Source organism: Lygodium microphyllum, chromosome 3, assembly GCF_053477565.2.
Source record: "Lygodium microphyllum isolate KBCC chromosome 3, Lygodium_microphyllum_v1.1.10, whole genome shotgun sequence".
In the NCBI taxonomy this organism is placed as follows: domain Eukaryota; kingdom Viridiplantae; phylum Streptophyta; class Polypodiopsida; order Schizaeales; family Lygodiaceae; genus Lygodium; species Lygodium microphyllum.
Genome location: NC_141137.1, coordinates 126,744,815 through 126,756,810, shown reverse-complemented (window position 1 = coordinate 126,756,810; position 11,996 = coordinate 126,744,815). Strand labels below are relative to the sequence as shown.

At 38.4% G+C, this 11,996-nt stretch overlaps 1 protein-coding gene across 2 annotated transcripts in view; it reads right to left on the bottom strand.

Annotated features, from left to right (window-relative positions):
• Window positions 1–7,219: 7,219 nt before the first annotated feature.
• The window catches only part of LOC148038870 (uncharacterized), a 50,070-nt gene continuing 45,293 nt past the window's right edge, over window positions 7,220–11,996 (bottom strand). Inside the window, exons 3-7 of one of the 2 annotated variants that reach the window (XM_087674754.1) lie at window positions 8,996–9,186; window positions 8,664–8,725; window positions 8,556–8,581; window positions 8,068–8,422; window positions 7,220–7,819 (exon numbers count right to left, since the gene is read on the bottom strand). In XM_087674754.1, the coding sequence (XP_087530880.1) occupies window positions 7,396–7,819; window positions 8,068–8,422; window positions 8,556–8,581; window positions 8,664–8,725; window positions 8,996–9,186 (1,058 nt within the window). In that variant the 3' untranslated portion in view covers window positions 7,220–7,395. The remainder of the gene's footprint in view (window positions 7,820–8,067; window positions 8,423–8,555; window positions 8,582–8,663; window positions 8,726–8,995; window positions 9,187–11,996) is intronic. The other variant, XM_087674755.1, reaches the window with a different exon arrangement.

Here is an 11,996-nt window from a genome sequence, read left to right as displayed (position 1 = left end):
GGAGGAAATCCCTAACATCTTGATATTATCCTCAACATGATGAATATTCTTTATAAACATGTCATTTATGGCATGCATTTTCTTAGATGATGGAAGTATACTTTTGGGCCGACAAATAGATTATCTCTATGAAAAGCTTAACTTTGAAGCCTCTGTTACTCATAATACTTCTACATCAAAGCCAAAGATTAGTAATGGTTAGGGAGAGGAAATCACAAAAATATAGTATTTTAAAAAGAGTTAACATATGAATGTCAAAATGATGTGCCCTCACAACTAGCTAAATACTACCATATAAGAACTTAAGTTCTAATATCTATTAGCCTTAATAATTCACTAAATAAGAGGCATGTGATGCATATGTTATGCCTTTACAACAAGACAAGTTAGGATAGTGAGGTATCCTAATCATCACGCCTCTCATATTGCATTATGTTTTGTCATTTTGGTTTATCCTATTGTATTATGCTCGATCATTTTGATTATTGCTCATCATGAACTCAATTGGTTTGAGATGGTTTTGATTTCTTTCTCTACATTATTAGTCCTTTAGTTTAGATTTTTTCTTAATTGGTTTGTGTTGGTGTTCATTTTTCTCTCTATAGAATTAGGATAAGTGTTCGGCATGCCATCTTAAGTGGTTTTATGCATTACTTTAAGGAGAAGACAAAATGTGTTTGTTCGGAGAACATAAGCTTTATTGTTACTTTACCGAAAGTATTGTATTTGCTATTGAATGACTATTTGTCATTTTGTCATAAGTAAGAGTTTAACATATTGTGGGAGCTTTCACTCAACCGCCAAGACCCACGGACCGCTTATTGTTTCAAGCGTTCCAAGCCGAGCACTAATGGCTACCTCTCACATAGCCGACGCGCCATCCATATCTACGGGTGTAGTGAGCTTACCTCCGTGCCATTCGAGTTACCTCCTCTCCCGCGCACTCCGGTAGCTCCACGATCCAAGTGCAAGCTTCAAGCAAGCTCCACACTCCAAGCTCCATTGCCGCGAGCAAGACAAGAGAAGAGAAGAGAAGAGAAGAAGAGAGGAGACGATGGAGAGCTTCTCCTCCTCGGTCCCTCACCCTCACACACTCACTCCCTCACACTCTCACACTCCCTCTCTCAAGCACAAGCTCAAGCAAGCAAGAAGAAGAAGAAGAGGAGAGCTACTTTTGGCCACACACAAGAATGAGCTTCTCATTCACTTTTCAACTTTATATACAAAACCCTAAATCCCTTTTGGGCGGTCATCCCCTTTTCCCCTTTTTACATGGCCGGCCATAGCCCAGGCCCTTTTTCCCATTGTCCTTCTATCTTCGTAGATTCCTTTCCACCGCCCGTCTACATTTACAAATTGCACGGGTGAGAGCCTGGCGCTCTTTTACAAGATTTCAGGGTGCGCCTTTTTATTTTAAAATGAGCCTTTCCCCTTTTACCTTTGCCTTGGACTTTTAAGGTTGCCCTTGCGCTTTTGGCATTTTCTCCTTTTCTTTCTTCAGTCGGGCTACCTTTTTTCTGCCTTTGCCCTGCGCCTTTTCCACTTCCTTTTGCTTTCTTCGTGTTGGGGTTAACACATATTGTCAAAAATAGAAAAGGAACAAACCTAATTTCTTGAATCCCTGGATGATAGATGAGGAAAAGAAAAATGCAATGATAGGGCTTCAACCTTCAATTTGTTGATCTATAGAATGCTAAGGCCATGTCTCAAACTTTAATAGAACATGTTTTTGGATTCATTGAAGGAGTTACTCTTAGATGTGCCTTACTCTTCTTTGTTTTACACTTGTGTATGGACATTGGGTTAGACCATTTGACCTCACATTGGTATTATAGAAGGACTAGCCCTTACATGGACACATGCTTGACATTTAACATATTGCTTTAACCATCACAACTAAAAGGACATGAAAGAGTTTATTATTCTTATTAATGCTTGATGGTTTGCCAAAAACTTTTACAATTAGGTCTTTCACGTGTGAAATTGCGTGATGCTCTAGTCATATTACTACTCTTGTAGAAAAATGTGCCCTTTTTGCAAGTAAAAACTTTCAATTACGCATGATTAATCTTCCCCTTTGGCAACACTAAGTTTGTAGCACAAGGTTTAAACTCAAGCACCTATTGAATTCTACCCATAACCAAATCACCAGGGCTACAATCCCATTGGCATCATCAGGCTTGCAACAACATGGTTGGAAACTTGTACATTTTGGCTTTTCCTAGCTACACACATAAAAAATTAGCAACTCCATTGATGATAATGATAGACATTAGGTTGACACTTGATGTGGCACCTTGATCATCAGTAACTTGAACCTAATTAGGAAGAAAATGGAGAATAGAAAAGGGCTTGAAACACTTGTTAATAAATGACAAATGTTCAAATATAAGTATCAATAAAAGCTTGTAAAGTCTTGCTCAAGAAGAGGAAAAAGAACCAAAAGAAGACATTACAAGATTGGACTACACCTTGAGGAGTGGGAGACAAAATAGGATATGTGGCCCCTAAGTGACTATATTGAAGTTGTCAAGTGGTAGGTTCATTAAGCATCTTTTGGGAGGAGCCACTCTTCTCTCCTTCTCCTACATGCAACCCGCCATGCACTAAGAAGATGCTCACAAATAGGGTATTTTTAGTGAATGCAATTGGAATTTTATCATGCCCTTAAAGAAATAAGGTGAATTTTTCAAATATTTTAGTTTTAAACCTATGTATATTTTAGTTATAAAACCGGGCATTTTATATGGATTTTGAATATGAAAAGCGATTGCTTAGGAAATTCGCATGTACTTTTGCGGGCTAAGAAAAAAGTTTTTCTTAAGACTATATGGGCTTCAATAGCCTAATATGTTGATTTCTCCACTCCATGAAGACTATAGTTATTGTTTTATAGGTAAAACCCTTTGGAAAGATAAGTATTTCAATCCATGTTGTATGTCTATGGATAAAACATCTAAGAAGTTCGTAGTAGTCTCCTAGAACATCAAACGCTTATGCTTTGAAATGAGGAAATATGTCATATTGCAAATTGATATACCAAAAAGAAGTCGTCAAAGATTGATTTTCAAGAGATTAAGCTTGACATGGATCCTTGGCTATTCCACCTTTGGCACTCAACTAATAGTAGTATCACCTTCATTAGCCTTTGTCCTCACGATGACTTGCTCATGAAGGTTTCACAAAGTATTAAAGATTACATTAAGGGTCTCAAAGGGCTTAAGATTTCAAAGTACAAAAGCTCAACTAAAAGGCAAAGGGAAAGTGTTTGGAGATGCTCCTAATGCCTTTGTGTTCCTTGCTTTGAAGAACAATAAACAAAATGAAACCATTGTAAGAATTTATGATGATGAATGGAAATTTTCATGGATGATCATGATAATTCAAGGGGCTTATAAGAAAAACCTCTATGCCATTGTGGAAAAGGAGCATCAACCAATGACCATGCTATTAGGATACAAAACTTTACTAGGTTATAGAACCTCATGGAATATTATCCCTAGGCTCTACCAATTGAGACCCCCATGCAACTCAATCATCATTCACTAAAGATGAGCTACAAGATGCCCTCTTTGGCAAGCTTGGGCCGATTTGGTTGAGGGAAATCAAGGAAGCTTTAACAACCAAAGAATCTTAGGAGAGGCTTGAATATATCAAGTAAAGTTGTGTGATGGTTTTGTGATGTTATAGGGAAGAAGAAAGGCACATAGCCCATGTCCACAATGATAAATAATGGATACAATCTGGCAAAAGATTAAGTAGTGCCACAAGAGTAGGGATTTTAAGATGCCTCATGCTCATATTTTCTTTAATTGACAGAGAAATGGAAAGGTATTCCCATGCCACAATCTCCACATGAAGAAATATGATCAAAGGAGCATGGAAAGCCACCCTCTTCTACTTGTTACATTTTATGTTTTGGCAAGTTCTCATTGGGAGCTTCCCTACATGGGATAGGCTCTCCAAGTCTATTAAGCATCCCTTCCACTTGTATTCTTTGTCAACAAGATTTTGGAATGCCAAGAGACCAAAGATATGTGGACTAAGATCCTAAAGTCAGTCACTAATGTTGGCTTACTGATAAAGTCCATCAAACACATCCTTTTTGGAGAACTAGATGGCATAAATGAAGAATTGATCAAGGCTTGGCATATCATAAGAATAGTCACAATCAAGTATACATGGCTATTCAAGAACTCAAAACTATTTAGGGGAACCTCGTCCTTTAGTACTTCAAGTGAACCTTTGAAAACTTTGAGATGTCCATTGTAAGGAACTTCAAAGGAGATAAGAATATGGTTGAAGTCTATCAAGTCTTTGGAAAATCCTTAGAGAAAGTAGATCTTAAAGATAGCTACCATCTTGTTGTAAATTCTTTTTATTATTTTACACTGCTCACATTACCTCTACCAACTAAAGATAAAAAGGAGAGATTACCACTACCAACTAAAATTAAAAAGGAGCATGAGGTCAACTTAAACCATTCCATTCAAGTTAATCATTGAGGATTTAATTATCACGCATGATGAGGTTCATATTGAACTACATGTTGTATCTTGTGCTAATTACACAACTTAGAGAATTAACTTTATATAGCATAACCACCTAGTCCTCAACTTGGAGAATTAAAATTTTTAAAACACGACCTAGTCCTCACATTTTGGCTTGAACTTCTCCACACAACATACATGAGTGTTCCACCTAGTATCTAGGGACAAGCAATTTCTAACATTGGATGTCTCTACAAGAGTATTGAAAATATGCTTCTCTCAAAAAAGCCATCATGATTGTATCCATGAATTGGTTATGAATTTTCTAGTTTTATATACAACAAAAGAAAGAATAGACAAATGTGATGAAGAATCATTTTAAAGAAGCCATGAATCCCATGTCAAGAGTCAAGCTTAATGAAAAAATAGATTTATTGATCTATGGTCTCGCAAGGAAAAACTCCACATTAAGCAAAAAAACAACTAAATAAGTTTGTTTAAAAATACATAGGTACTCACAACAAAGTTATATAAGTAAAAGACCAATTAAACCTTGAAGGTCTAGAAATTTATGTAAAAATCTACCATGTGTAAGGCTTCAGGTTTATGCCCCTGAAGGTAAGATGTTGAAAACAACTAGCAATGGAGATGTTAGTGGTTTTGAGTAGATAGGTTGAAATGTTATGGTGCATATCTTCAAGATCAATGCCTTCTTATAATTTAGAAGCCAATTGAAGAGATCATACATCAATTGATACTAAAAAGAAGGGGGGCAATTAATAACACCACCTTACAACATGACATAGCATGCCCCACTTCAACTATATGTGCATGGAAAGTAAGGTGATATACACTCTTTTGGCTCGGTTTGTGAGTTGAATTTCAAATCAATGTGTTAACTTTCTATTGAACTCATGAATCATATAATTGTTTTCTTCTTTAGCATCACTAAAGCACTAGAACAATTGGTCCCATGAATTCGCTATAAGCATTCCAAAATCTAGACCTATTTTGTTGGCACTATGTTTTGAACTATCTAACGGATGCTAAACTATATGACCAAATTGGCCCATCTATCCTAGAAGGCTCATTGGTGGTTCAATTTGACTTCTAGCCATTGTCCACGAGTGTAATGAACTAATGCTTTGACATTGTAACATAGCATGTTTTAGTTTCTTAAAAATCAAGCCAATCAGCAACTAATCTATTAGAGCTTTGTAGTAGGCTCAATGTTCGTCTATTCAAGATGCTAGCTATTTGTTTACCTTGGAGAAAGGCCTTATGAGTTAAGAAACAACACTTTCGTCACATATCAATTATCAAGGTTGCATTTCTCAACCTTAGAAAATAATCATTCGATGATCTCTTCTCAACCTTCTCTCTTATAGTTAATTGGTTCTCGCTTTCCTTGTACTAGTACCATGGATTTGGAGACCCTTTCTAAGCATTGGCCTTCCCCAAACTTCGTTGGACTTGCATTGCCTTAGCTGGGGTTTTAGATCTCCCTTTCCTTGTACTACAACCATGGATTTGAAGATCTTTTTTGAGCATTGGGCAAGTTTTGTGAAATTTGGAATTCACTCACATAGCCTTACTTGAGATCATTGAGTGCATTTTGTTCCAAACATTCATCCAATGGTAAGCCTTTTAGGTCTAGTTAAGTTCCAAAGAGAGGCCTTCTATTGTCAAGCAATGACTTTGATGTTCATATTTTCTTTGGCTCTTGAAGACTACTGATCTACATTTATGCATTTTCCCATCGTGAGACTGTCCTTCAAGAGTCCACTCTAAGGAGAGAATTAGCAAACATCATGATTACCATGGATCATAGTAAAAATGTGTGAATCAATGACAGTCTCACTATGCATCTTACAATTAAAAAAAGGCTTCGTAAATCTCTATGTATCACCACCATAGAAAGCAAAGGTGTGATCACACTTTTTGATATGTGTTTATCAAATGACTTTCCTTGGGATTATCGAATATAAAGGGACAATTAAGTACCGAGTATCGATGTGGAAGTGGCTTACCCAACAACTTGTGTCCCACTGAAAGTTGCCGAGAAACTCGACTCTTAGAGGTGTCCTTTCAACGAAGTAAGTGCCATACGATAACAGGATGAAACCCTTCATGGAAAAACTACAGTAAATCAACTTATCATTAGGCCATGATGATAGGGTGTACTAAACCTTGCTTACTTACACCCCTCACTTCATAACATCCCAGTTCTCTCTCCCAAGCAATGACTTGAGTTTAAACTCCTCCAGCAGGGAAAGCACAAATAACTTGAGGCTGGACAGATTTGGGGTGGAAAAATATTGTTAAATTGATCCTACTGGATGCAGTAAATCAGATGTTGAATTCAATCAAAAAGTTTCTGGAATGATATGCACAAGCTCACTAGATCTGGGTCTCCACAGTATACAACCCCCGTCAACCAACACAACCTTTCATTTGGACAATGGTGCTCATGTGTCTCTTTATTCAATACATCATCATGTAGGTTCATCAATCCCTTAAGGGGTGACTGATCAAATACTTCCAATATTTACTTACATCTACAAAGCCAGAGTAAACAGAAACATTCCATTTAATGTTAAGTTTAGTTAAGGAACATACATCTTACATCTTACAAGAAGGATATCTCATCCATACCCCTAAAAAAACAGATAAAGATAAAGCAATAGTGTGCAAACAGGTTCAAATTCACAAAGGTTTTGTGCAAATCCTCAGCTAAAGATGACAATGTTGCAAACGTGCACAATCTAAGGAACTATCCATTACCTTGCAAATCATACTCTTTTAGATGAGATCAATCCACATTAAAAATTGTGTTAAAGAATCAAAATGAAAAAATCAAAAATATATCACAAGTTCAGTTCTTCATTTTCACAAAAACTTCATCTCATCTTGGTGAATTGAATGATGGAGGCTGGAAAGAACCGGTGTCCATTCGGGACTCAGAAAAAAGCGATGGTGGGTAACCTTGAAAATGCCCTTGATACTGACTGGCCAGATGGCCCTCTGAGTTCCTTGAGCCAGTTCGAATTGCATTTTCTGGTCCATGTGATCCATATAACCCGGATAAGGGTGGCGAAGCCCAACTCCTCGTTTCTAACTCTGGAGGGAAATGCTGAAGGGCAGAACTTCCTTCACGTCGCCATTGCGGCAAGGGTACATTGTCCCTCGGTCCTGTCTCCCAAGTTGTATCACGTATGCCACTCTGTGTAAACTCCCAATGAGGTGATTCAGATAATACCTGGCCCTCCGGATAGTAAGGAGGGTGTCTAATCGATGATTGGGCCGGTAAAGATACCCAGCTTACCCTGCTACAAGTAAAAGAGGACTGTCAGAAATGGAAAAGGTGACACTGGAAAACCCTGTCAATGTCAGTTACATCGTCACAACTTATACTAAAGATGTGGGAGTACTCTGATTACTATTCAGATAAAACAGAGTTTTTTTTAATTGTACTATACATCCAAACATCGATCTAAAAAACTTTAAAAGAGCACTTGGGATTACATAGATTTGTTTACAAAGAGATGAGGTTGAAAAAATAGCAACAAATACGTACGCATTTTCTCTGCGATGTGAGGAAAAAGAATTTCCTGCCAACTGATGATCATGATGGACTGGCCTTGGCCTTCCAGGGAAAGCCATGCCATCACCACCATTAGGCATAGCCGATGGAGTTGAAGGCCTTGGCCATTGTCCTCCAGGAGAAGAAAAATTCTGTCCTGAGGAGAGATTCTGTGCTGCTGCTCCATGATGTGGATTCAAAGGGACTGCTGCAGCTCCCATATTACCTTCTCCTAGTGGCGCATGCCTAGGAAAATTCAAGCCCTGGGCTTGCAAAAAAGGACAAGCCTGGGAGGACTCGGGCCTACCCGTGGAGTCATCCATATAAATGTTAAAAACAACATCTGCATCTGCAACATTCAGTATTTATGGAACTTTAGAGACATCCAAAAGAACAATGAGCACAAGAGGAATGATTCAACTCTCATTATTTTGATTAAATGATAAGAGTCAGAAACAAGTGTTCGGCTAAAAAGAACTTACGGGCAGCTGAAGGATGGTTTATGTCCCTGAAAGCATCAATAATGACTTCAATACAAGTGCATGAAAGAAAATCAATACCCAAGAGCAAAAAAGGGCTTGCAAGTTTACCCAACAGAGAGAGAGAGCTGTGTGTACGAACTTTGAACTGGACACCATAAATTGCCAAGATTCTGCCCAAAAGAAAAAGCTATGTATCAAACAAAGATGTACATTAACTGACTTGAAGGAAATATGCGCAGTACGCAACTCTTTACACATGTTTCTTCTGTCCGAAGATGAGACAAAGCAGCCTTGTTGGAATGTCAAGTAGTTTCCTTGTTTTTTGCAGGCTATCCATTTTATTTAATTGTGGTTAGGCCTCCAAAAGCACATCTCCGTGCCCTAATGTCCTCCTAACATTTTGACAAAATTGCAAGTTAACAATGTGTGCAAGAGCATACCATCAAATCATGCGGGAAGAGAAGTTCTGAGACTTCAGCAAACACACGATATTCCTCCTCATTTCCCATGTCTTCCATCACATCTTCACGTTGATGGTGTCCATTTGCATAAAGCCACTGACCATTTTCAGTGTGTCTACAATTTGGGCATTGCATCATGCCCTTTGCATTGAATGCTGAACCAATACAATCTGCCAAAGTATAGCACCCCATTTTAAATGTTAAGTGCAGTAAATAACATTCACAAGTGACCGACAGGGCTTTGTATCCAGGATTGATTACTCATGAAAGCTGAATGAGCCCTTGGATAGCAATGCTGTTGAAGTTCAAAAGAGCATTCCAAAATGACTCAAAATACAGCAACAAAAGTAATACGCCATTATATTCCAAATGGCTTCAGTTTTAGTCCTATCAAAGGTCACACAGGCCCTTTTGCCTGGAAAGCCAAAGACAACTGAATGGATAGCATACACAGTTAAGTTCAAAAGAGCACCCTAGCATGACTCAAAAGACAACAATGGAGATCACATCTATCTCTCAGTGGTTCAGAGATCCATGATACTTCTAATGAGTCCAAAGGCTTCAGCATACTACTATTAATGCTCACTGCCTAATTAGTCTGACAGGCTTGTTTACTTGGGAAGGCAAAACCCAGCTCACAATTTTCCTAACACTTCCTCAGCATAAAGATCATGTTAGTCCACTTAATGTGAACTATGGACTGCTGGTGCATATTTTCGAGGGCAGAAAACCCTGCTTCTATTCAAGCAGCTCTTGCACCTGACATGGAGACTTGCTGGTGGATCAGGTTTACCAGTTGCAACAGGCAGCTTAAGCACAGTATCAGAGGATTGAAAGATGCTAGCAGCCAGATTGTGACCAGCTTGGTCACTCTTGGTACTCCTATGTCGATGATTCATGCCAGACTTTCACAAACTCATTAATTCAAATCTCCCAAACAACAGCATCATCGTTATCTCTATGGAAAATGGTGAAATCAAAATAAAGATCCCCTATTCCATTGGAAACAATACTTCCTTCCAAAGGAAAAAGGAACAAAAGGAAGAGCAAAGAGCATCCCCAATTGCTATTTCCAGCCCACAAGTCATGTAACAGCAGTTCGTTACGATATTTTGGTTCCAAGGTGTTACATTCCTGGATATCTAGGATGGGCGCCCGCAGCAGCCTTACAAGTCAATCATTAGTGATGATGTGTGAACATGCTCTTAGGCTACAGCAGTTAAAAACTCTTACATATGGTACTCAAGGGCTCATTTAAGCCACATCTTTCATGACACAAGTTTGTCACCAATGCACACCCAGCTTGAATAACCAAGGACGCACATAGGGAACTACCATATCTACTTGTACAACTGCAATTGATGGACAGCAATTTAAACAATTATAAGATGGGAGAAAAGAGTATAAGCTACTCTATCATAATGGAACTACAAACATGATCAGTTCTCAATAAGTCCTTAGTTTCTTCTAATAGTTTGAGCTTGCTTTCACAAAAACAAATACAACGAAAATTCAAAGACACAAGTGCTTTTAAGTCATGTACGAGGAATGACATCTAGTCAAGATCCTAAGACTTTCGAATAAATCAAAACCATATTCACTGATTGCTTTGCCACAAGGAAACACACAGTCGTTGTCAAGGAATGACACTAGCTAAGGTAAAAAATGTGGATGTTATGGCATTCATTGAGCCTAAAAAGCACCTTTGAAGGCACAAACCCATATGCCAAAGCTTACAGAAACAGCTAAGATGAATAACTTTTGATCCACATTCAGCCCTTAAATTTATCCGTTGCATTCTTACTGGTCCAAACATATCACGTAGCATCAAATGCCCATGATATCCACATGGCATTTTGCAGCAGCTAGCCTCTTTTGCATTGTGTGCAATCAGCTCATTTTTTTAGCACAATTTTTAACTTCAGTTCAAGTTGTATTTAGCACTTCTAAGAAAGCATGTTCTGCATATTAATTTCTTGCGAGAACATAGCCACCACAAAAGATGTCACCAGACTGTTCACCAAACATTGTTATCCCATGTGCAGGCAATCGAAGATCATGGGATAGAATTGAATGAAGACATTACGTTTACTTCTCCTTGCGTAAAGTCAAGTCAACTGTAAGTCATTTGAAACCTTAGTACAAAGAATACTTTAAAATGGTATGAAAGTCTAGTAAGTGCATTGCCATCCATAAAAAGGCATAGAAAACTCATGCAAGTAAGAATACAAATAAACATCCTTTGTCTAGCTAGAAATAAGAGTTGATTTGGTGATTGGCTAGTGTGATTAACATTGGCTCATTAGCTCCACCCCCGTCTTTATCTTGCTCCTCAAAAGCTTCTCTCTATGTGTCCAAAGCTCCAATAAGAACAGTCCGGAGTATCTCTGATCCTCATACTCCTTCACCCTGTAGAGAGGCCCAAACCCCTCTTGGAAAAGGCAATGGAATCCCTCTCTAATCTCATAATATGTAGTACATCTGCATATAAAGTGCTCCTCAAACTCAACCTCCTATTAGCATAGCTAACGAATGTGTGCCTCCTCTGACGTTTGTGTACTCTGTCCTGTCTCAATCCTGAGCTGGTGTGATGATGTCCAAATCTGTCCAATGGGACTATGTATTCCATGGGAGAGATGGGCATCCATGTATGATGGCCTGACAATGAATCCATCTGCTAACACATGTAAGAAATTGTGCTGATATTGTGTCATCTTCGTGCCAACTGCCAAGGGGCTCTAGGGGATGCAACCATGTACGATCTCTATCAATCTTCACAATATTTGGCCTGATAACTCAATTCCGCTCTGTGCAAGTGAGATCTAAGTATGGGCAATCCAAATTCAACTACAATGGTGGGAGTGGATCAATCTCTAGTCCATGTGTCCTAAACCATGATTGCATCTTTACATACCAACAATGTGTCTCTCCACTCTCCGCTAACTATCTAGATGAAGTCAATGCCAATTATGGCTATCTA